Source organism: Lolium rigidum, chromosome 7, assembly GCF_022539505.1.
Source record: "Lolium rigidum isolate FL_2022 chromosome 7, APGP_CSIRO_Lrig_0.1, whole genome shotgun sequence".
Classification (NCBI taxonomy): domain Eukaryota; kingdom Viridiplantae; phylum Streptophyta; class Magnoliopsida; order Poales; family Poaceae; genus Lolium; species Lolium rigidum.
Genome location: NC_061514.1, coordinates 145,039,122 through 145,065,425, shown reverse-complemented (window position 1 = coordinate 145,065,425; position 26,304 = coordinate 145,039,122). Strand labels below are relative to the sequence as shown.

Sequence of the window (26,304 nt, the reverse complement as noted above, 5' to 3'; positions counted from 1 at the left end):
GTTACTCATGCCAAAAGTTTGTATTTGGGCATCAATTAAGATATGGTCTTGTAGACCATACCCCTTTTTTTTTTCTTTCTTTCTTTCTTTCCCTCTCCTTTTTTTTTCCTTTTCCACCATTTTAATTTCCCTCTCTCTTACACCTCACTCATCTCACATCTGTGCATGTGAGCATTGAAATGGTCCTATTTTCTTTTCCACCGAGCTAAGTGAGAAAGTTAAGAGAGAGGAAAGAGAGGCCGGGGCTGGTGTGAGAGTGCATGCACTCATGTGCATGTTCCAACCACGTACAGCCAAGAACTCAGCTGCAGCATGTCATCCTCTCTCTCTTGTCTGCACCCCTCCCTCACATGCATCCCCTCTTCAGTCACCTCTCTCTCTTTGGAAGCACACGGCAGGCCTACACATCCTTCCCTCCCACGCAGCTGCTGGTCGTCCACGCCCTGGTAGGCGTCGTTGGAGCACCACACACTTCTCTCTCCCTCCCTCTGACAACGCACCGGTGACCCCCAATGGTCACCGTGCACGCCGGTGTTGGCACGACCATGGTGGCCGCCTCACCCTCCCATGTTGGTGGCTTTGGACAACGTATCTGGCACGCCAAGGAGTTCACGAGCCCCAGTTACAAGCACCGCCGTCCCCTCCCATCTCCCTGCACGCCACCATCGTCGACGCCCTGTCCTGTCCTTCTGTCGAACAGCACGCGGGCGGCCAAACCACCGAGCTGTCTCGCTCGCTCTCTCGCTGCAGACGACCCGCGCGTGTGTTCACGGCGTGTCCGCGCCGATCGGACACGTAGCCCCGCCGCCCAAGTCGGCCCAATCAGCCTCGACGCCGCCCTCTCCCTCGCCACGGACCTGGTACACGGTGCACGCCCGCGCCAGCTATAAAACGGGCACCGGCCCTTTCTCTCGGTTCCTCTCAGTCACCATCCTCTCAGAACACCCACACCGCCCTTCCTTGAGCAGAGAGAAGCTCCGCTCCTCCCTGCTGTCCGCGAACACGCTCGACATCTGCCGGCGACGGTGGAGGTTGCTGTCGATCGCCGTCGCCTCCGGCACCCGTTTCTCTCTCTCTCTCTCTCTCTCTCTCTCTCTCTGCGCCTACGCACTCCCCTCCTCTAGCTCTCCCTCATCGTGCTCTCCTTTTTCTCCAGGGAGCCCTGCACACGGCGACAACGCCCTCGCGCCGGCACGGCTGTCACCGTCGTCGCCCCGGACTCCGGCGGTGCATGCAACTCCCGGAGGATTCCCTGCTCGGAGCCGACTCCACCGCACTTCCTCCGCCGCTCTCCATCGCTTGCAGAAGCCCCTAGGTTGGCCTGGCAACGCCGGTAACGCGAACAGCCGGGAGGTCCCGTCGCCGTCGACCGTCATCGACCACTGCTGCTTCCGCCGCCTCTACTACCGTCCGGGAGCGGACCTCCTTCCGCGTCCAACGCGCTTGCCCTCGCCAGAAACAGTGCCCCGAGGTGAGCGTGCGGTGCGTCGGAAGTCGCTAGGTTTTCCCCGTCATCCGTCGGCGTCGCCGGGTAGACGAAGGTGCACCCACCGTTGGATGCAAATCCAACTGCTGCATGCACCATGGCCCCTGGCCCGCCAGCCAGCGTGGCCGCCACGTCCTCCCTCCGTTTAAACCGCCGCTCCCGCGCTTCCTCGCCACGGCCGGGCTGGCCAGCGAGCTGGACTGGGCCGCGCCCCCACTTCCGGCCCACTGTCCCCTTTTTCTTTAATATGGAAAATCCTGCCAGAAACTATTGCCTAGCTTTTAAATCGGCATAAATTCATAAAACGTGCAAAATTGATGATTCAAAATTCTGGAGGCTTGTTAACAAAATCCCTACCTCAGGAGATTGCATGCATGTGATTTTGTGCTGTGAATATGTGCTGTTAAATAAGAACCTAAAAAGTATCTGGTTGTGTATTTTATTTATTGCGTTAGATTTATAAACCCTTTATGCATGAGGTTAATTTTGTTGTGAAGTAGATATAAGTAGCTTTATTTTGGCACTAGACTCACATGCAGAAGCTTCATGAATTTTGTTTGGTTAGCAAATTAAAATTGGACCATAGAGCTGTTCACTGATTTTTAAATTGAAAACTATAAATGTTTTTGACACAAAACAAAGTTCTACTGGTAGACATATCTATATGGTAATTTTGTGCCAAAGGAAATATTTTTCAGAGTTGTAGTTTAATTCTAATAATTTTTATTACTGAAACATTATACCTTTTCAGTATATGATTTTTGTAAAATCACTCACAAATCAGAAAAATGCCAAACCAGTGGGGTTAGCTCACATTTGGTATTAGCTATCAATGGGTATTATTGATTTTGGTTGGTGATGCTCTGATACTGGTGAGCCTAGCTATTTGTTTGATCTGGTTTCTGTCTTATTTAAATTGTCTAAATTAGTTAAAAAATTATTTGCAAGTGATTCTTGTGCAAGTGTGTTATACATTTTGTTAGCTTTCAGTAGGTATACTGCATGTATTTTTGTGACTCACAGAAAGATTTAGACCATTTAAATGGTTCTTAAGTCATTTCTGGAATTGTAAAAATCATATCTTTTGTTTTGAAATCATAAATTAGTGAAACCACTTTCAGTAGCTTGAATTTGTAAACCTTTACATACTGTGATTTTACCAAATTTTTGTGTGCACTATTCTGGAATGGTTTGTTGATTCGGTGTGTGCTTGTTTCTTTTTATTTTGCGACGCTAGATTCGAACGCCGCCGGAAATAAAGGAGGAGGTGAATTTGGACGATTTGAGGAAGAAGGCCAGGGACACTTTGCTGATCAAGGCAAGCCACCTCTTTATGCATGTCTCATCCTAATCATCTTACTCTTGCATTATCACAGTTTTTGTTAAATTGCATGTCTTTTATTTATTTATGTGAGTGGTTCCGCCACTCGAAGTTTTATTATTCCACCCTTACGGGTGCAGCCCTCGTGATACCTACTGATCCAACACTTGTTAGTGATATGGTGCTTAGCACCTTATCATCCTTGTCGCCGCTTTTCAAAGAAAAGTCGGACTATAGGTCGGGAGCCCTCTTTAAAAAGGTTTGTGAAATTGTTTTCATGAAAGAAGTGTTTCGAAAACCTTGAAATGGGTTAGCCCTGCCTAAGTGTGAGTTTATGAAAAGGAAAATGTTTTCGGGAAGAAAAGTTGTTGGAGGCAAGTGGAGAAAATTATTTTCGAAAAACTTTGGTGACTGAGTACCTAACCGGACCTAGCCAGTACAAGCACATTACCCTAACGCGGGACGGGGCGTAGCGTAGTAGTTTGTCTCGCCTTAGTTTGAGTCCTGCAAGTGTAGTGGCAGTCCGACCATGGACGCTTCGACCGGGGTTCTTCCCATGAGAAGGGACGCAACCTATTTGCCTGTTTAGGTACGCGGGGTACAACTTATGAGCTCCCATTGAAATATGCCTAAGTGGTTGGATGGCATTCCGGAGGGTCGAGTGTGCTGGGGAACTTGCTACTCCTGGACAGCCCTCGAACTCTGGTGTTGGGAGGTACAACCCATTCGTCATGTCTTAGGCTAAGGCGAGCAGGCGAAAAACTACGATCGGGTACTTGTCGTGGCATAGGTTGATTATGCAGGGATGATGCCCACACGATGAGTATTCGGATCTTGTGGGTAAAGTGTACAACCTCTGCAGAGTGTAAATCTATTTGAATAGCCGTGTCCGCGGTTATGGACATGGGAAAGGCTGTTGCTTGGCAGTGAAGGAGTTTTGTTTTACAAAAATGTTTTCTAAAGGTTTTGGAAAAAGGATACCAGTGGGACTGGTGGGATAGTACCTGAGAGGTACGGTGGAAAGTTAGAAAAGTTGTTTTGGTCATACTGAGATGGCCGGAAAAGAAAATGGGTCGCCCTTACCTATTAGTCTTCAAATAAACTTGTTTTCAAAAATGTTTTCAACAAAGGTATATAGATGTCGCACTCTCGAGAGGAACCACCTCTCTCTCCTTGTCGCCCTAGTTTAGTGCATGTTCCTTGCTACTGCCATATTGCATATCCTTTACTTCTCTCTAAGGTGGTTTGCGAGTACATTCAAATGTACTCATTGGCATTGTTGTCCTGGCTATTTACTTGGCCAGACTTTGAAGAGGAGTACCACGAAGAAGAAGAGTACGACGCCGAAGACGCGAACTAGGATGCTCTCCCGACCGACCGCCTCGTAGGGTAAAGGCCCGACTTGGGTTCCACCGCTGTTTGGAGTCAAGATGTTTCCGCCGTCGTTTGTTTAATTTCGGCTTTGATGGCCGATGTTGTAAGACTTCCGTACTACCTGTAATTCGGTACTGTAATGGATGTTGTAATCTGATATCAGTTCGGTTATGTATTCACGATGGAATGATCTTGGGATCGTGAAATTGTATGCATAACAGGAGTTCTGGACTGGTAAATCCGGGGCCCCACATGTGGTTCTTAATTCAACAGGAAGAGGGCACTAACTTTATCATGCTAAACTCACATGGGCTCGATTTCCATTACCAAGGATAACATAAACAACAATAGTGAGATATCATCCAAGTGCGAACGGGAAAGATAAAACAGTGCCTCCTACTAGCATACACACCAAACTTTAAAAAAACTATAAGTTCTTGGAGCAAAAGCAACTTTATAAAAGGAAACACGAACAAAAGTAGGCCAAAAGGGATCTACTGAAGCCACCAATCCCATGAACTGGGAACTACGAACAGACATAGGAACAACAAGTATTTTTCTCGAGAGCACCAACACAATCATATGGAGTAGGATCAGTTCTAGGCATTAGTACCACCATCATGTGGGCATTGTCATGGTGTGCATCTTCCAAACAAGGATCAGGATAATAGGATGATCTAGTTCGATCTGTTTGATATGCAGGAGTGAGTACAATAGTACACACCATTTTATGCAAACCTATCATTTGTTCTTGCAGATCTCTAGGCAGCAACCTTCTAAATATGAAACACGGTATATTTCTAGAAGCATATGCAACTATCAACTCTTTCTCATTACAGATATCAAACAAGTCAAATTTCTCCTCTAGTGGGGTGAAGCCACGCCAGTAATCTCTCGAGAAGCTCTTTTTTGGCACCATAACCAACTTGCATTTTCCTACCACCAAGGTACAAATCTTTTACATCCAACATATCAGTTCACAGAGCATAATCCGTTGTTTTATGCCTAGCACCAAAAATGCATGCATCTCCCAAGTATTTCCTTCTCACGAAATCTTTCCAAGAGCCTTCCTCATTTTCAAATTACCAGCACCACTTGCACATGAGGCTACTGTTGAATTTTTGAAGATTTTTTATTCCTATACCACCCTTGCTTCTGGGCTTACAGATTAGCTTCCAGCACGCTAGATAATGTTTCACAGTTTGCTAAACACGCATCTATTTTGGATACCCTTCACCAAATAGACATAGCTCCTCCCAACCAACCAACCATTTCTTATCTTTTCCTCCACAAAATTCATCTATATGACTGTTTGTTCTTCCGACATAATAGGAGTGCCTAAGTATCTAATGGGCCAGTTTCTGGATCGACAGTTGAATAAATCAACATACATATGCAATTTCTTAGAGTCATCCTGAATCATGAGTATTTCACTTTTTCTCAAAATTTATTTCCAAATCAAACTACAATTCAAAAATGTATGTAAGCAACTTCAGGGTCCTAATACCTTCCATGTCAACTTTAGGAGCACTTCAGGTTTCAGAATCAGGAGCAGACTATAATGGATTCCAACCATCTCGAGAAGTTTGCACAGGTATCATAAATGATATGGTTGACCAAAGAACATGATTACCAATCCATAAGTGATTGATGTCATTTTGTAATGTTGGTTTTCAGTTACTTATTGGAGTATAGTCTTATTGTGATAATTGCAATACTAATGACTATGTGCACCAATTATACTACCCTCACTTCATCGGCAAGTTATCGATGGAAGTTAAGTGCTACAAGCATATTATTAAATCTATGCATCATAGTAACTAGTTGGGAGGTCTTAGCAACAACCAAAAGGCACAAATCCCCGTAGGATGCACTCTCTGTTGGGTTATTTGGAAGTATCACACTTACATTATTTTAACCACTGTTCAAAAAATAGGCCGATTCAGCTATTACTAGGCTGATTAATCGCTACTAGGGGCCTGACCGTGTCGATTACCATTAATCTCCTGTGTTAATCCTTTAGCCCGATTAATCGTACCGAAAGTCGGATTACTAGGTATGTTCCTGATTAACTACTGCACTTGGTCAAAAAAATTATAAACTTTTCAATGCATATAGCTAGTACAGGCGCTACCCCTCCCCAATAAAGTAGGTTTTGCAAAGCTCCTGCTTGATTGCAGCCTCCAACAGCTCAAATTCCGTTGTAGCCAACTAGTTCCTTGCCCTCCCAGACCAGTTACTCTCAGTTGCCTAGATACAGGAGCTCGACCACCTTGAGTAGCTCGTGCAGGAGCTCAAGGGTGCCTTCAATAGGTTAGGTGGTTGAGGTGTAAGAAGGGTCGTACCCTAGCTAGGTAGGTGGTGGAGAAGATAAACTTCAGAGGTGAGAGGATAAGAAGTGGAAGGGAGAAACGCGGCTTCGACTAATGGATCCTGATTCGCTCGTGACCTTGAAGATTAGGTCACGGAGGAGAAGCATACATGTTTTTTTGGGAGTTTAGGCTCTAAAGAAGTAGGACCAGACATATAGAGGCTCATATACTATTTTTTTATATAAACTATTTTTACGTGCTAATTTGTGTAGGTTACACCGATTAATAGTCGACCGATTAAATCAGTTAATCATTTGAATTCCGATTAATCGCTACTCCCAAACCGACCGAGCAGTTAACGATAACCGATTTCCTTACCATTGAAAGTATGAAAGTATGAAAAATAATTAAAAATCCATACAACTATACGTATATATTTGACTGCACAATTTCAAGCTGACTACACATGGTTGATGTCATGGCTCCGCCACTAGATGGGAAGTTTTGAATCGTTTCATGTGGTGAGGGCAGCCAGCCGAGCGATGGAGCCATCGAAGGCAGTTGACTTGATAGGCGGAAAAGCCATGCGTGGTTCCGACGACACTCGTTTAGTCAGAAGCAAGAAGGCGTTCAGCGCTGGCGCCACTCGCATACGCTTCACACAGCGCCCTGGCGTGCGTTATCACCCAGTCACCCTCAGCCATCTGTGATCAGTCGTGTCTGTGATGGCGTTTGCCCGGCGCCCGTGCGCGGTGGCGGTGCTCGCCTGCGCCGCCGCATTCCTCGTTGCCGCGGGCGGCAAGCCAGAGCGCCCCAGCATGTGGGACCGCGACGTGGTACCCGTCTACCTGAGCCCCGGCGCGTCGCCCTACTGGGTGAGCTGCTACGACCGCAGCAACCCGGAGCAGGACACCCTGCCCCCGGCGTGCACGCTCCAGGCGCGCCAGTGCCCCCGCGACTGCCGCGACCTCTGCTACCTGGACTGCCTCACCTGCAAGCTCGTCTGCAGTAAGAACACGCACGGCACTAGTACCTTTCATGCTGCATTCCTCTTGCAGTTCTAAGTTTCTGACCGATCGGATCGATGGTGTTGTATGTTTGGTGCTGCGCTGCTTGAATCGGAACCGCGCGATCACAGTCTGTGATCTGAGCGGCACGGAGTGCCACGACCCGCGCTTCGTCGGCGGCGACGGCAACAAGTTCCTCTTCCACGGCCGCAGGGACGCCGACTTGCCTCCTCTCCGACTCCAACCTGCACATCAACGCGCACTTCATCGGCAAGCACAACGTCCAGGCCGCGCGGGACTTCACCTGGGTGCAGGCCATCGGCATCCGCTTCGGCGGCCACCGCCTCTACCTCGGCGTCAAGCGGACCGTCACCTGGAACAGCGCCGTCGACCGCCTCGCCATCGCCTTCGACGGCGTGCCCGTCGAGCTCGACGCAGCGCCGGACGCCAGCTGGAGCCCGGCCTCCGTGCCCGCGCTCTCCGTCGTCCGCACCGGCGCGGCCAACGGCGTCGTGGTGCGCCTGGACGGGCGGTTCCGTATCGTCGCCAACGCGGTGCCGGTCACCGAGGACGACTCGAGGGTCCACGGCTACGGCCTTACCGCCGACGACAGCCTCGCGCATCTGAACGTCGCGTTCAAGTTCCATTCCATCACAGCCGACGTGCACGGCGTGCTCGGCCAGACCTACCGCCAGGACTACGTCAGCGCCGGGGTCGACATGGGCGCCAAGATCCCGGTGATGGGCGGCGCCGGGAAGTACCAGGTGTCCCACATCTTCGGGACGGACTGCGAGGTGGCACGTTTCGCCGGGGAGGGCGTCCTTCGTGACGCGGCCGTCGACATGATCGAGGAGCCGGCGGACACCATGTGCGGCAGCGGCAAGGGCAGCGCCGGGCTGGTCTGCAAGAAGTGAAGTGCTATTGCGAGCTGGTTTTGCTTCCACTTACGTGTGCCCCTATATACGTCAATCCGCTGCTGCTACGACATTAGTTACTGCAGTACGTTTGGTTTCAGAATAAATCACCTAGTCGGTGAATGGTGATGTACTGATGCGTACGTTGCCCGGTGTGCCATGCGGATGGGATCGCAATGCATTGTTCGAAGTTCAGATGCATGTCGACCGCATCCTGGCTGCTTTTTTCCTCGTGTTTTTTCGAATATAATGACTGAACAATGAAGTTTGTGATTTCCAGTTTACATGTGCTTGACAAACTCCGTACATCTTGGTTGATACTACGTACTGCATTTAGGATTTTTCTAAAATTCAAACCATGTAAAGTTTAACTAGTTCATAAATTTATCTATATTCTACGATACCAAATGTATATGATATGAAAATATACTCATGATAAACCTAATGGAATTAATTCTATAACCTAGACGTTGACAATTTTATCTATATATATAGCTGGTCAAACTTTACATCGTTTGACTTTTCAAAAACTTATATTCACTATTTTGGTAAGGAGGGAGTATATCCTATACTACATCCTTTGTTTTCATCATATCTTTGTGGAAAACTAAATTAGTAAGGAGGCGACTCTTCCATGCGATGGCGGTCAGGGCCACCTGGGGAAGGACGACAAGGCGGTGCTGGCTGGCCACGAGGCATTGCGATGCGGCACTGGGCGACACGAGTCTCATCAATGCCTCGTAGGTGCGTGTTGGAACGGTTGGGGCGGTGTGCATACAAGACGGCCGCACGGTGGCCCGATGAATAACTAGATTTTTTTTTTTTTGATAAGGGGCGCTTTATTACTCAAAAAGTTTTAAGTATTACACCCAGCCTCTGCATAACCAGGATGCACACAGCCGTTCCGAAGTCTAGGAGCCAACAAATGCGATAAAAAAGATAAAAGCCAACTACTATGACACTCCGTTGGCTTCAATTCTCCTACTATGCATCCACCCATGTTGGGAAATAAACTCCGTGGCCGTGTTCTCCAATCGTGTAGACACCTCCATAAAGAGGCCTCGATCCTCCGAACGCTGAAGTGGCGACCATGAACGGAGCAAAGCCGTACACCGGTAGATGACCTGCATAAGAGAAGAATTTTTGTCATTAAAAACCTTGCCATTCCTACATAGCCAAAGCGACCATGCAACCGCAATCGCTCCCACTCTGATAATCGTTTTGTACATAGAATCCACCCCATTAAGCTAATTGCCAAAAATGTTTGCAATGCTACAGGGAGGATATAAGGTGGAACCTATCTGAATGATTGACCATATAGATCTAGCAACACGACAGTCGAAGAAAAGGTGTTTTATTGTCTCCTCCTCGTGACAAAACACACATTTCGTACAGCCTTGCCAGTTGCGCTTAACAAGGTTATCTTTAGTAAGAATCACACCTCTACGAAGATACCATGCAAAGACCTTTGTTTTGAGAGGTATCTTCATCTTCCAGATGGATTTATTATTTAAAACCGGTTGTGTAGATAGGCATAGAGCTTTGTACATGGAGCTCACCGAAAATATGCCATTTTTGGTGAGACTCCAACGGAATTCATCCGTCCCCTGAGCCAACTGGATAGAACCTAACCGCTGAAGCAGTTCATTCCAGGAATCTAGCCGAGGACCGACAAGATCACGCCTGAACGGTCATAGAGGGGGGAGAAGATTCCATCACCTTCTGCTGTTCTCGAAGAGTGGTTATACCCAACCAAATATCCTGCCAAAAACGTATCTCCGCCCCATTCTTAATGGAGAAGGACCCAAATGGGAAAAAGTACTTCTTTGTTGCCATTATGCCGGCCCAAAAGTGTGAATCTCTAGGTTTCCACAGAACCTGGGATGAACAACTAGATAGTCTGCCCCGAACAGTCCGAGGCAATTTGGACGTATTATCTGTCGCGTCGGGAGCGAAACTAGCCGGACTGTCTTGCGACGTTGGATGCCTTGCGGTGCCCACACCGGTCTCTCTTGTGGCGCCGGACTGTCTTGTTGTTCCGTGTCGAACTGTCCTACGGTGCGTGTGTGTGTGTCAGACTGTCTTGTGGCGGCAATATACCTATACGTGGACATACTAGGTTTTAGATTTAGGTTTGGACATGGACGCCGGCTGAGTTTGGTTTAGTTTGGTGGAGGGATTATAATGGAGCAAGCCTACGAGTTAACATCCTAGATCGAGTTTGCACATTGATCACTGCATCGCGATTCCTTGCCGAGACTTGAAACAAACGGCACGTGCCAGCCATGGTTCGCGCCCCTTCAGCTCATCCCCACTCTGCTTCATCCCTCGTGTTTGCCCGTGATCATATTCTTTGCGTGCCTCGCGTTTCTCCAAGACACACACACACACAGTGCGCCAGAGTACAATATAACACCGTGTTAGATCGGCCCGGCCGGATTTCTCTGTAAGCTGCCATGTCCGACAAGCCGGACCGACCACCGGAGGCGGAGGAGCGCCAGCAACCGCGGCTTCTTCGGCAGCGCCCTGGCCACCATGATCCTCTCCAGCCACCGCCGACACAACCACCGCGCGAGAAAAGAAGAGAGCGGCGAGGCCGTGTGAGTCGCCGCCTCCGCAGCCTCGTCCTGCTGCTTGGCCTCCTCGCCTTCCTCCTCTACCTGCGCCGGCGCCGGCGTAGGCGGCGCCGAGGAGGTCACGGAGGCGGTCGGGTCCTCGCAATCGTCGGGGACTAGGCCCAAGGTGCAGCCGATCGAGTGGAGCACGCGCCCGTATGTTCGAGCGGGAGCGCGCCACGGGCAACTCTGTCGTGCGTCGTCAAGGACGAGGACGACAAGCTGCTGCCCAAGATCTGTCCTGACCGTCCTGCGCCGTGATTGTGCGTCTAGACTGTAGAGTCGATCGTCGCACCATGTTTGGCTCGTTCGTCATCCACGGGAATTGATCGCTTTGTATAAATTTGCGGTTGGATCGTGTCATCGTGTGTCTTTTTCTTACAAAATCGCCGGATGTCGGGCCTTGATGCTAGATTGAAACTGGTATGAAATATTTCCGACCTAGGATCTAAACTTAGCATGTCATTCATCATATATTGCATTATCTTTTTTTTAAAGATAATGCATTATCACAAAAGCACATATTTGATCGTAATCATCATGTAGAGCAGTTACAAAATCGATAATAGTAGTATGATGAGAAATACAACAGGCCATTACCACAAACACATAGTCCACTCCCTTAAACTCATGGCGGGGAGCAACAACACGGTGGACAACATCCCGAGGCGATTCCAATGATGTACCTTTCCTGATCTCTTCTCACTATGTACTTTGTTGTTTTTCGTGTCTCATTGTTTCAACGTGGGGACTCTTCTACGGTGTCTGTAAATCATGGAATAAATATGAACGACCATCTTAAGGTCGGAGAAGTCGGGAGACCAAAGGCGTCGTCATGAGGTGCACCCACGTGCGGACCCTCATGGGCGTCGTTGGGCTACGTGTACCCCACGTGGCATGCCACTGATTTTTTTTATTACGAGCTCACTTATTTCTTCTAGACTAGTTCTGTTAATAATTTTTGTCGGTCTCTATGTAACTGACCGTAGCACTTAAATATGTTGCACTACATCCTATGTGGTGTGTTTACAAAGGAATATAGCTTTAATTGATCTTGCTTACCTGCATCTTTTACCTTGCTCATATGCTTGGAGCTAAATTGACACATAAATTCAGTTGGACTTTCAAGTAAGAATATGAAGGAACTCAAACGTTGGTACTTTGCAATTTAACATGCCTATAAATTTTTACTATAAATCCATAGAACATACTAATTTTTTTTTTCATTGCAAGTGAGAAGATGGATAATATGGACATTATAATAGTTTGCTAGGACGTATGCATGAGGCTAAGGAATTATGGATGCCCAATGACAATGATCATAGAAGTGGGTACATGCACATGTTCTCTACATGCCCGTAGAGTTTTGCTAAACAATACGTTGTACCTTTAGGCTTCACAAAAATCACAAATTCATGGCTTTTATAAAGCCAAAAATAACTCAATTCTCTTTCCAACAATTATCTCTTTTGTGTAGACCATATATGAAAAGATACTTTGATGCAAATTTGGTCATGCATATTAGACATGTATATGCACTTATATATTTATTTTCAAAAAAAAAACTGAGATAAAAAGTAAAGTTTCCCCAAAACACATATTTAAAAACGAGCTCCTTGGATCCCGAGAGGCAAAACCACTTTCCGCGCATTAGATCTTTGGAACGATAAAAAATACAACACATAAAGGATGTGTTGTGATATGCCCCACCAACGCTTATTTCAGCCTTTGCAATGCATTGATGCTTTGTTGTATACATGCTCTATTGTAGTAACTACTGTATGTTTCAACCCAACCATGTGATCCATACAATACTCAAGGAGTTATTGAATGTAATTCATGTGAACTAAAAGTTTTATTTCATCACAGCATACATACGAATACGAACATGTAACTGAAATTGATTAACAACTCATTCTCATGTCTAGTCAATAACCATTAATCACTTTCTTCTTGTGCCTTTGACAGAAGGATTTGATTCTTTCGAGGCCATCTTGGAGAGAAGATGGAACAATAGCAAATGTAATGCGGATCCAGTTTTCCATTCCGAGGACACTCCCTACATTTGGAGACACAAGTATGTAAGTTGGCTACGTAAGTGCATCTATATAAATCATAAGAGTAAAACCATAACCATGCTTCCTTTTTTTTTTTGAAAGAGTGGAACCAAAAAAAATCATATGCAATAAAGGATTACAGTTCATATTTTTCTACACATACCATACTATTTATACACTATGTTGTCTGCACCCCTTATATATAAATGACAAGGATAACTTGAATAGGGTACATATAATTGCTTGCGGTGTTATTTTTTTATATGATAGAAAGGTGCTATGTTTCATGTTCGTAGTGAACAACCACAATAATGTATTTGTGCCTTGCTCTCGCAGTTTATGGACTTAATAAGAGGATAAATATGCTCACCAAAGTAGTCACTGCATCGAAATATTTTATTTGTTATGATTAAAATACAACGTTTTTTGGGTTTGAAACTTCAAAATGAATATATGATGGCACATCATTTTTAAATCCAAAAAACACATCAAGTCAAAATTGTGTAATGTAAAAGGTAAACTCATTATTTATAACATGAAACATGTTCTTGATATTTTTCAGTAACAACATGCGGTGAAGAAAAGGACACTGGGTAAAAAAAGAGGAGGAAAAACATGCTCATGATTTCATTAAAACAAGAGTATGCTAATTAGCAAACAGTTATTCGATTGCTTACCATGGTATTAGAACCCATTTAAATGTAAAAGTCATACAGTATGAGAAAATAGCAAGAACTAACTATATTTATACCACATATACTTCGTATTTCAGTTGACTCCAGCCAGTCTTAGCTATCGATGTAATTTAATCTGATGGCTATTGTTTTTATACTGCTAATTCTGCATTAAAATTAAACCTAAAATGATCCCTCCCGTTTTATCTCTCAGCTCCCTGACATGCTCCCGTGCTCTCCACCGCGTCAGCCGCCAGCCGCCTCGCCCCTCCGCCACCTCGCGCCGGCAGCTCCCCCCCCCCCCCCCCCCCCCCCTGCTCGCCCGCTAGCTTGTCGTATCACCCTGTCCCTTGCTGTGACGGTCTCCCTTCGCTGCGCCGCCGCTCGTCCGCGCAACTCGCTGCAGCCAATGAAGCGGGGAGGTGAGGACTTCGTGGTGTCTGGTAGGTCCGGGGATGATGGAGTCCTCGATTTCACGGAGGAGGACGGTACCAGTGATGCATTCGCGACTCCGGCAATGGGAGCGACCATGGGGGCCTAATAGCGAGGATGGTAAGGTTCCTTATTTTGTGAATTTTATTTACCCTTCACTCGATGCTGGTTCTGTGCTGGGATAGGAGCTGTGTTGTACTAGATTTGTAAACCATGTGCTTCAGTTGCAAATTTCATTCAGGTGGTACTCAAATCTCAATTTCTACTTGGTTTATTCCATTTATATTTTGTTCATCGAGAACTGAATGAAATATGCAGTCCTAGAGGATAATAAATGAATCTCCACAATCCCCTGACATTTGCCTTGACATCCTTCATCCTGCGGGGTATTGAGTGTACCACATATATTTATCTATGTTTACTGCCATTGTCATAGAGGGTTAATTAGGCGGACAAAGAGGTATTTGTGACCTGATGCTTCTCGTAAAATACAATCGGTAGTATTCAGAAATCACATATGCCACACATAATTATCGGTGTTTAGTATCTTCTAATGATTGATACATATGTGTTCAAAAAAGATTGTTATTCTTTCTGTATGAATACTGAACCATGAATACTGGAAAACTAACTATTCATACACACGCCTAGACTTGCATTATTAGTGTAACAACGTCAGTAAAGCTGTGGTAGCCTGCCCCATGGTTATATCCATTAGTACTTTTGACTTTTGATATTTAGTTTAGTGGAGGTATTCCTTATACACTGACAGTGGCCAGGATTTATTGCCAATAGTTTGAGTATCCTTATACGCTGACAGTGGCTATTGTTCCGTTGCTCTCATAAAAAAATTGGTTTCTCCATTTTAGTTGATTTCTCTACGTCAATATCTTGGCACCTTCAAGCATTGCCATGACTCATTTGGATATTCCTATGTTTTATCTAGCTTACTCTTTCCATCATTTTGAAGAGAACATTGTTATTTTCAGTTAGAGAAGGTGAACATTGGATTGCCTTATGTTTGATCAAATTTTGATATCATGGGAGTTGGGTACCACTTATCATTGATATAGGAACTATTAATCATGTTGTTATTCTCAGTTAGAGAAGGTGAACATTGGATTGCCCTATGTTTGAACAAATTTTGATATCATGGGAGTAGGGTACAACTTAGAGCACATGGACCAAATATATTCTAGGAAGGGACCTGAAAATGTATGTTTTTGCTTAAAATTCACTGAAATATTACTCGAAATGTAACACTTATGTTCATGGCATTTATACAAGGGAGATTTATTGCTTTCTAACACATGTGACATCTATTATTTTTATAGGTTAATGTTATGCATCAGTACTTTCGTTGAAAATCCGCCTAAGGTTGTACAAAATGTGAGAAAATTCCAGTGCGACCAATGCTTCTGTTTTTCTGTGCTGCTCATTTAATTTATATTGGTCGATACGTGCCTTTCACTTACCTGGTTACTAGTAGTAAAGCAATGTATAAAAGAAGGTACTTTTGACAACTGAGAAGCATCCATCATATTTCTAAATCTGCTCAAACTAACTCTAATGTTCAATATGACCAGAAAAATTATTTCTGTAAATGAGCATATACATTCTTACCTGGGCATAAGATAACGGATTCTTCCTTTGCGAGCTTGCAGCAAAAGTCAATGTCATCATGGATGTCCTCCAAAAGATGTAAGTTCAGTTTCACCTGTTTGCAATGAATTTAAAATAAGGTTAAATAGAATCAGTTAAGATTTCTAGAAAATAGTAGGGATTTTTTGTGCTCCCTCCCGCCGTAACGAATAGCTTAGCTTTCCTGAAACCAGATACAGGAAATGCTGACCCGGAGGTCTCATATTCTATTGTTCGATCAAGAGAGATCGGCTGTTGGCTAAGATTAAGTTAATTGACGCTACATGCATCTTCACAAAGAATATAAAATCCTTATTATTTGCATTCCCTCTATTATATAAAATTGATTTGCCATTTACTAAATATTTTTTTTGCAATGCATTGTGGTTCCAAATTAATTCTTCTTATTTTGACATTCCCTAAGAACATATTTTATTATATAAATAGACTTACCATTACAAACATGGATCCTTCTGGCTTGTGAGGACAGCTGATATATTGGTTTTCCTGTATATCTTTGTAGCATATTTCTGACGATTCCTTAAGCAGGCCAATAATCCTCTTAAAGAAATCCTCGGTCGTGTTTTCAAGAATTTTGGGAAGAGCCCCCTAATCAATTTGGTAGTACAAGAAATCACATATTAGTTGTGCAAAATAAAATGCATAAGGGAACAAAAATAACAAAGATAGCAACATGTAGAAATAAAAGAAGCTTCTATAGGTAAAGAAATGCTAAGAAAAAAACATGTAACACTCTATACTTGGAAGAAAATAATATGGAGCTCGCAAAGCTTAGTTCAATTTACTTACATTTTATCTATTTGTTAAATCAAACAAAGCAAAGCTAAACAACTAAAAGAACATATCTCTATTTAGTTTAGTTTTGTTTGTTACTGAGCATGTGGTAGCTACAATCTTCTCGAAGAAAAATAGGACAAGAATGAGTAAATAAAAAAGACCAACCTGAATGAAAGTTGCTGGATCGGTTGACACATTAAGGTAGTTCGTGATAGATGCAGCGATCTACAAAACACATTGCATATTTAGCAAAATACTAACCCCCGCAATAGCATACGAAAAGAGTTTTAGAGAGTTACCTTAGTTTCTTGCAAAATCTTTTTGGGATCGCATACAGCTACCCAACCCAGTCGCCATCCGGGCACTATCCATGACTTTGATAGAGATCCTATGGACAATACGGGGGCAATGTGCCCAAACACACCCATTGGGATAAATGGGACACTGCCCAAAACCAACTTGCCATATACCTCATCAGCAATGACTAGTATCCCAAGCTTTCTTGCTACCTCTGCCACCTAAATGATGTCAGTACACGATTACTACTACTGGCAAAATGATTAGCAAATGTAAGGGACATTTAAGTAGACTGATCAACAAGGTAAATGATCTCAACCTTGGCTAAATGCTCATAGGAATAAACACTCCCACATGGATTATTCGGATTTATAATGACCATTGCAGTTGTGTTCTTGTCGGCGAGAGATTCCAGCGAGTTGATGTCAATCTCCCAACCTTTCTCGGGAATAAGGTCGAAATGTCGAACTTCTAACTTGTTAAATGCTGCACGCGCCTCATAATTTGGATAACCTGGCCTTGGAAGCAGAATGTTGGCACCAGGTTGGGCCAGAACAGGGATTATGACCTCAATGGCTTGAGTTCCGCCAGCAGTTAGGAAGATATCATCGGCTGATAACTCGTAAGGTAGATCCTTTGACAAGTGCTCTGCCACAGCGCTGTTTTTATTATAAGGTAGAAGGTTAAATTTTTGAAAAGGCGCAAAAGCTACATGGGGAAGAACATAGATAAACTACGGTGCAGCAAGTGCTCTGCCACCGCACTTTTTTTATAAGCTACATAGGGAAGAACATAGATAAATTACAGTGCAACAAGTGCTCTGCCACAACACTATTTTATAAAGTAGAAGTTCAAATTTTTGGAGAAGGCACTAAAAGCTACATAGGGAGGAGCATTGGACAGTGGAAAACTAGAGCAAATTGTGTTACCTTCGTGCGGCGGGTAGGCCGACGCCGGGTGGGTAGCAATTGAGCTCTCCAGTCCGCAAGGTGGCAGCGACAGCGTCCTCGGCCTCGACAGCCGTGCGGAAGGCCGGGAACACGGACGGGTCGCCGTGCGCCAGAGGCAGCACTGGCCGTGGCCCGTTCTCCTGGATGCTCGCGCTGATCTTGAACCGTATCGCCCGGATGCTCAGCTTGGAACCCGTCGTCGCCAGCACGCCGTCCTTGGCCCTCGCGAACTTCCAGTCCACCTCCGGCTCCGCCACATGGCTGTTACTCTTGCCGTTGCTGTGGCTGTTACTCTTCTCCTTGTTGTGGCCGTTGGTCTTGCCGTTGCTGTGGCCGTTCTCAGCGGTGGCGCTGTGGCCGTTCCTCTGGTGCGTCGCCATGAGGAAATGAGTAGTAGCGGTAGGGATGAGTGGTGTTTTGTATAGTTAGCGGTTTGGTGGTTGACTGCCTGGAGCTGTGAAGGTCTTATAGGGTAGCCTCAGGGACATGAACTGGGGTGGCACTTGCAGACCAGAGCGGCAAGAAGCAGCACGCTCTGACCATGCTGGTAGCTCAGGGACGTGGCCACGGCAACGAAGGGCAGCAAGAAGCACGCACGCATATTTTGGGGCATTGAACTGATTTGTTTTATTCAGCAGTAGCAGCCAGCACAATGGATGAGTGATGGCTATCGGTCCTGCCTTAAAAAAAATACTACTCCATTCGATCCAAATGACTTGTCGTAGACGCAAATTTAGGCAAAATGTTGCCTAAAATCTATTTATGCTTATTGAATCTGTGAGAAGTAATTTGGATTTGAGTGAGTACTAGATTAAAGGCAAAGTTGGTAACGGACACATACCACATCTTATCTCTTTCTTTTGATCCCCAGTAGTGACATAAACTAAACCATCTCTTTCTTTTGATTGAAGGTTGGATTATCTAACTAATCCTTGACACGCTGGATGGATCATGCAAAACAAAGTAAACCACGGGCGCAAATGCAGGCAGAAAACCCTGGGGGAAGTCTCTGGAGGCAAGTTGTCTAGCACTCCTGAAATTGGACGCCTGGCAGTTGGGCTGACGTAGTCGGTCTAATCGGCCATGCTTTTGTGATGGATGGCGCTGGTGACGAAACCTAAAATAGTCACGCGATTCCCGTGTCATAGCACCCCGACCGAAACAGCTAGGTGATCTTCCGTGTGGGCCGTCTATCCTCACCCATCTACTCTTTCTTTCTTCGGAATTTCTATTAAAAGAAGCGACTCTTTCTTCCCACATCTGATCGAAAGAATTTTCCGGATTTGCAAAAGCTACGACCTGGAACACGTCTTAATTACGACTCGCTCCTAGTACTACATGTGCTCACGATGGGTGGATTGTGGATTACCACATTTCCAGCCCAGAATGTAGTCATCTTATGGCCATCCTGTTCATCGGTGAATTTTCCGCAGCACATCGTCTGCTCAACTTGTTCTCTGACAGCACATGCACGAGTTCTTTTCCAACCACAAATTCGAACTAGAGTCTTAAATTACGTCGATTTCTGTTACCATCATAAACAGACTATGCAAAGTCCACCTACTCAGTCATGTACACGGTGAAGACATCATGTGTTCATGCGGCTTGTTGGATGTTTACGTGGCTTTCAACGTTTTGCTTTAAGCACTTTTTTTTCGCGGCTATTTTCTGAACTCGGGCCGGATAAGTGTACTGACGTTTCTATTGGACTGCCTGGTTGGCCTTTCTCCTCTCCATTTATTTTTTATACTCCGTATAATAAAGGGAATATATTGAAATCAAATAGCCTAGCTCTAGCCTAACTCGGATAGAATCCGGATATGGCTATGATTCTGCGCTGCTTCTTGTCCTGGCGATGAAGATCACATTGTAACTCGGATTGAGATGCTCCAAAAGGTAAAATTGTGCGTATTGAAGAGGGGGAAACTCAAGGCCGTTTTGATGTATCCACGGGCCCATCTAAGGCCGTGTTAATCACCTTCCATCTAAGACCGTTTTAGTGTATCCACGGGCCCATCTTTAGCTTCAGTTTGGAGTCCGGCAAGAAGTAGGTTGGGTTACCCGGATCTTGTCATGGCTACGTAAGTTCTATGTTGCTTGTTTGCTTCAGCCTTGTTTCTGAAGTGATCTCGAACGGACTGCAACATCATGTTTAGTGCCCTCTCAAGAGCCTGCTTCACGTCAGGAGGATGCAGAGCGCCACTTTTATAATCGTCAGCAAACTCTTCCATGCTCACAAACATCTTGTTGCCACCGTCCTCATCCCTCCGAACCACCTCAAACTTTCCGAACCAAGGTAGGATTATATGCTCGATGTACTCCAAGCACGGGTTGCCTTCTACAGATCCTGGAGGGCAAAAAGCTTTCCTCATTGTCCTACCGATGGCATGCTCACTATCTTCCATGAAGACGGCCCATCTCGGATCGCCGCACATTTCCATCTCGGGGATTTCTAGCAAGTTAGGCAGCACACTGTTGAACAAAGCAACCGGCCGCCTACTGCCCTTCCCCCGGGCATTGCAGTACCCTCTAGCTAACATGTGTGCCCCGCGCTGATCCAGGCTCAGCAGCCACATGTCCGCCTCGGGAAACAGGAGCATTGACATAGGCATCCCAAATGGGCCTGCCAAAGATAGTACCCGGGGTTTAAGGAAGGCCCATTACCCGAAGAACAAGAAGGTTCGAGAGCCCAAGATATATTAAGGAAAGTAGAGTTGTAATAGGAAGTGTTGTTTGTAATCTGGCGGGATGAGTTAGAAACCGTCCCGGACTCTGTAACTTGTACAAGACGAAACCCTCGGCTCCACCTCTTATATAAAGGGGGAGTCGAGGGACGAGAAGATCATCGAATCATTGTTCACAAACCCTAGTTTTCATAATCGTCGAGTACTTTTCGAGTGAAACCTTCGAGATCTACTTGCCCTCTACTTCTAACTAAACCCTAGCCTATAACCCGTAGGCATTGACAAGTTGATACCTTGTCAATTGGCGCCGTCTCGTGGGGATTAGAGGCGTAAGGATCCGATCTCGATGGCACGTTCAAGATCTTCGACATCGTCAACCGGAAGCAACACAATGGATCGAGGTAAACAGATCGCTCGTTGGTCTTGTCGATTTTGTTCCTCACCCACCCTCCCGTTTGGATGCATATGCATATCTGGCGGAGCCCATGGAGATGACGTTCGGAAGGTTTCACTTTCGCGTCGAGAAGGAAGGATCGTATCGTGTCGAAATTCCGATTTCGTCGGGATCGTCGGCGGTTGATTCCGATTTTTCAAGCTATGCATCGTCAACCGAGTCAGGAGAAGAAGAAACTTCGGCAACACGTTACGTCGCACCGCAGCAAGAGAGAAACTCGCCAAGATCTTCGACGACAGGTCGTTTGAGTCATCTCGCGGACTCATATATAAGCGATGGCTCAAGCGATGTCGACAGTTACGACTTCATCGACGGATCTATCACGATGGGCAAGGTCTTCATCAATCTCAGCAATGATGTCACCAAACCCAACATAGATCTGAGTACAAAATATCATCAGATTTATGCCATCGAAAATCAAGAGGAAACATCAGAGGCTTTCGACGAGTTGGGTAACCCCTACGTTGATCCCTCAGATCTAAGGAGAGGTATGGCCACTAAATATGTCGGGCCCACACCACGTGTCAGAGTTCAACTTCCACAAGCAGCCTGGGCTAGAGCCGCAAAAGCTTTAGATGGGTCGGAGCCAATGACGACAACAGCTACGGCTCAAGAACTGCAAGCTTATCAATATAGGCTCGCACGAACTGCCAGAGAAATAGAAAAACAGACAGCTGAGTTGAACAGGAGAAAGGAGGCAGCTTCTGCATCCAGCGAGAGAAGGGCAGATCTAAGTCGACAATCTAGAGTTTCGGATGATAGCCATAGGGAGGCTCGGAACGAGAGGAAGATCAAGGTTACAACACATACCCGAAGCGAAAGAGAGCACTTAGTTCAAAACCTCGACATGTCCTTTATGTCGATAGATACAAGAGGAAACATTATCCCTAAGACACCAGAAGCTGGGTATATGGCGACACAAGCTTACATCCTTGCATCGAGGCCACCCCCAGGAGATCCAAGGGAAACATTATACAACATGGCGTTAGCAGGGGTTGGAGCTATGGGGACAGCGTTTGTATCAACGCCTCCCGAAGGAACGGCAAGGCAAGATAGTCCACGACCTGCAGCAGCAACGGCGGCAGTCCATGAAGGACCAAGTGGAGCAAGAGACACAGGAGCACAAGCAAGGGTCGATAGAGCAAGGCAAAGTAGAAGGGATCATCGGCAATCCCCGGAGCTTAACGACGAGGATATGTGCGGCTTACCGTGCTTCACAAGGAGAGTACGAAAAACTCGAGTCCCTTCGGGATTTAAGTTGCCTGATCACTTCAAAAAATTCGACGGCTTGCAAGATCCAGAGGATTGGCTAGTTGATTACCTCGAGACGGTGAAGTTAACTGGAGGAACTAGGGCAACAGCCATGCAAAGTATTCAGGTGCACTTAAGTGGAGCCGCACGATCTTGGATCAAAAAGCTTCCGCCGAGATCTATCGAGCACCGGGAAAGTTTCGAGGATGTATTCGTCAAAAACTTCGGGTCCACGTGCAAAAAACCTCGCGTCGTTAGAAGAGCTGAGGGCATGTCGACAAAAGCCGGATGAGTCGAGAAAATACATCCAAAGGTGGAACATCATAAAAAACTCGGCGAGAAAATATATCTGACGAGAGAGCAATAGATGCGTTTGTCGCAGGAATTAGGCGTGGAGATTTTGTCGAGGACTTGGGAAGGACCAATCCAAAGACAGTATCCGCGTTGATGGAGATAGCAAACAGATGGGCGGATGGAGAAGACGATGTCCACAATAAACGGCACAGGTCGCCAGAGGAGGACCGTGGTCGAAATTATCAATCGAGGCGACGATTTCCTCGGCAGTACCCGAACTATGACGCCCGCGAGCAAATTTCGGCTGGTTTCCGAGCCGAGTGCGGAGGAAATAATCGAGATGATTACCAGAGAAGTAATGAGCAACGAAGTGACAACAGAGACGAATTTCGACAAAATAGACAAAACAATGGGCCAAGGCCACAGAGGCCTTTCGTGTCTCCCGAAGAGATGATGAACGGGCCGTGTCAGATGCATTTTTTCATCGACAGCAACGGAAAAAGACAGTCAGGGCACCTGCAGAAAGACTGTCGAAATTTTCGAGCAATGTTCGGATATGCGAGAGAACGCTCATGCTCGAGCAGCACAGAGAAATCCTCGGGAGCCTAGGAGCGAGGTTCACCTGCCACCACCTCCCGCGATTACGGACGACAACCGGCACCAGCTCAGAATAGCGGCAGCACCTCCACCACCACCTTATGTAGATCCTAATTCAAACGGAGCGGTGTCGATGATTCAGAAGGGATGGCCGTCCAACAGAACTCAAAAAGTAATCTCGAGACAGGTGTTCATGGCAGAGAAAATGCCTCCACCAACAGTTGAGTACCTCAATTGGTCAGGGCAAGACATCGGCTTCACCATAGCGGATCATCCGCGGCAAGTTCCTCGACCAGGGCGGTCGGCACTTATTACGCCGTCGAGTTATTGCGGGGTTTGATGTCTCTCGAGTATTCATAGATGGTGGCAGCAGCTTAAACCTTATGTACGCAGATACATTGAGGAAGATGAACATATCCTTAGCAAACTTGAAGCCAACGGACACAAGGTTCCACGGCATCACACCGGAGAAACCAAGTTATCCATTGGGGAAGATAAATCTCGACGTTCAGTTTGGAACTCGAGAGAACTATAGAATCGAGAAGCTGGAATTTGAAGTCGTGGATTTCCCGTCGCAATACCACGCTTTGTTGGGACGACCAGCATACGCTAGGTTTATGGCAGTACCACACTATACATACCTGTTATGGAGATTGCCTGGACCAAATGGACCAATCACAGTTAAAGGAAGCTTCGCCTTGGCCGACAGGTGCGACAAGGATTTTCATCGGTTATCAGAAACTTTCGGGATGCAAGCTGAGTATTTGGCGTCAAAAAGCATGACCGATTACGACGTACCGCCGGATGTTGGAAGGACAAATAAAGAGTCAACTTTCAATACCGAGAAAAATTCTAAGGAGGTGCGGATCCACCCGACGGACCGAAAAAGACGACATCCATCGCAAACGACATGGATATCGCATAGGAAAGCGCGCTCGCCGAGTTCCTCCGTGAGAACTGGAAAATCTTTGCATGGTGTCCAGCTGACATGCCAGGAGTACCCAGGAAACTTGCCGAGCACAACCTAAACTTGGATCCATTGGCGAGACCAATCAAACAACCTTTGCGGCGTTTTTCGGAACCAAACCGCAAAGCTATCGTCGTCGGAAATCAATCGACTACGGGAAGCTGGTTTTATCAAAGAGATATTCACGGAAGCCACATGGGTAGCAAATCTCGTGTTGGTGCCAAAGAAAAACACTAAGGTCCTTCGCATGTGCGTCGACTTTACGTGTCTCAATAAACATTGTCCAAAGGATCACTTTCCCTCCCGAGGATCGATCAAATTATCGACTCCACGTGCTGGATGTGAACGTCTTTCCTTCCTGGACGCATATTCTGGTTATAACCAGATCAGATTGAAAGAAGAAGATGAAGTAAAGACCGCGTTTATTACACCTTACGGCGTGTTTTGCTACGTAACAATGCCCTTTGGTCTAAAAAACGCGGGAGCAACATATCAAAGGATGATGCAGAAGTGTTTGGCGACACAGATTGGGAAAAACGTACAAGTATATATCGACGATGTCGTCATAACGTCAAAAAAGGGGACAACACTGATCGAGGATCTCAAGGAAACTTTTGACAACCTCGACAAATTCTGCCTGAAGTTGAACCCGACGAAGTGTTCCTTTGGTGTCCCGACAGGAGAACTTCGGGGTTTCTAGTCTCGAGCAAGAGGGATTGAAGCAAATCCCGATAAAATACAAGCTATCGTAACAATGAGAAAGCCAACAAAGTTGAAATAGATACAACAGCCTAACCGGGCGAGTCGCAGCTTTGAGCGGATTCGTCGCCAGGCTGGGAGAAAAAGCATTACCATTTTATGCTCTCATAAAGCAAGGAGACAAATTCCAGTGGAACGAAGAGGCCGACAGAGCTTTCGAAGATTTGAAGCGCAAAATCTCGACACCACCAATTTTGGTGGCGCCGAAAGACAAGGAACCTCTCCTGCTATATATCGCAGCCACGCCCAAGTGGTGAGCACGGTGCTAGTTGTCGAAAGAGAAGAAGAAGGAAAACTCCACGGAGTACAGAGGCCGGTATACTTCGTCGGCGAAGTTCTATCGCCATCAAAACAAAGGTACCCTCAGTACCAAAAGCTAGCATACGGAGTGTTCACAACAGCACGAAAATTGCGCCACTATTTTTCGGCACACCCGATCATAGTGGTCAATGAGGCTCCTTTGTCAAATATATTGAACAATCCAGAAGCTACGGGTCATGTCTCCCTTTGAGGAATAGAACTTTCCCCTCGGGACATCACGTATGAAAAAAGAAAAGCAATCAAGTCGCAAGTTCTGCCAGACTTCATCGCAGAATGGATGGAACTGCAAAACACAGGACCCCCGGACTTATCGAAAACTTGGACCATGAATTTCGACGGGTCCAAAAGAGTAGAAGGAGCTAGCGCAGGAGTAGTACTGATATCACCTGAAGGCGACAAGTTGAAGTACATCCTTCGGATGACGTTTCCTAACGCATCTAACAATGAAGCAGAATATGAAGCCCTCATACACGGGATGAAGATGGCGAAGGCTTGCGGTGCAACTCGACTAAAAATCTTCGGCGACTCACAGTTGGTGGCTCAGCAAGTTATGAACCAATGTGACGCAGTCAATGATAGCATGATAGCATACAAGGAGGTGTACAATGAACTCGAGAAGCTATTTGATGGATGCGAGGTAAATCACATCAGTAGATTGAGCAACGATGAAGCTGACGTCCTCGCAAATATCGGGTCGCAATGCCTCCCAATCCCGCCAGGAGTATTCTGGGAAGAAATAGCGGAGAGATCTACGAAGCCAAAACAAAGTGAAAAGCAAAAGAGAAAACTTCGACATCCCTCACAGAAACCACGAAGGATGAAGAGGAACAAGAGTTGGTGATGATGGTACAAGTTCCTTGGATGCAAGCATATGTATCATATATCCTCAGGAAAGAAACACCTGAGGATCCAGTTGAGGCAAGGCGAGTAATTCGACGCTCCAAAGCTTTCACGGTGATAAAAGGAGAATTGTACAAACGGAGTATCTCCGGCGTCCTGCAAAGGTGTGTCACACCTAAGAAGGAAGAATAATTCTGAAGGATGTACACGAAGGAATATGCGGCCACCACGCGAGTAGTCGAGCCATCGCAGCCAAGGT

At 46.0% G+C, this 26,304-nt stretch overlaps 1 protein-coding gene and 1 pseudogene across 1 annotated transcript; one reads left to right on the top strand and one right to left on the bottom strand.

The window, feature by feature from the left end:
• Positions 1 to 7,218: 7,218 nt before the first annotated feature.
• Positions 7,219 to 8,414, top strand: LOC124672127 (annotated as a pseudogene).
• A 4,339-nt stretch (positions 8,415 to 12,753) lies between these two features.
• LOC124678253 (nicotianamine aminotransferase A-like) lies at positions 12,754 to 18,441 on the bottom strand. Its single transcript, XM_047214171.1, has 7 exons — positions 17,858 to 18,441; positions 17,248 to 17,587; positions 16,931 to 17,149; positions 16,797 to 16,856; positions 16,287 to 16,442; positions 15,816 to 15,909; positions 12,754 to 13,088 (listed from the first exon to the last, which is right to left on the bottom strand). The coding sequence occupies exons 1-7, from the start codon at positions 18,256 to 18,258 to the stop codon at positions 12,958 to 12,960; spliced, it is 1,401 nt and encodes a 466-aa protein (XP_047070127.1). The 5' UTR covers positions 18,259 to 18,441; the 3' UTR covers positions 12,754 to 12,957.
• Between the last annotated feature and the right edge of the window lie 7,863 nt (positions 18,442 to 26,304).

Excerpts from the sequence above, each read along its gene's own strand:
- LOC124678253 (XM_047214171.1), bottom strand. The coding sequence starts at position 18,258 with ATGGCGACGCACCAGAGGAACGGCCACAGCGCCACCGCTGAGAACGGC. Across the intron at positions 17,588-17,857 it reads GGCCTACCCGCCGCACGAAG|CGCTGTGGCAGAGCACTTGT; the intron begins GTAACACAATTT and ends TAATAAAAACAG. Across the intron at positions 16,443-16,796 it reads ATCCAGCAACTTTCATTCAG|GGGGCTCTTCCCAAAATTCT; the intron begins GTTGGTCTTTTT and ends CAAATTGATTAG.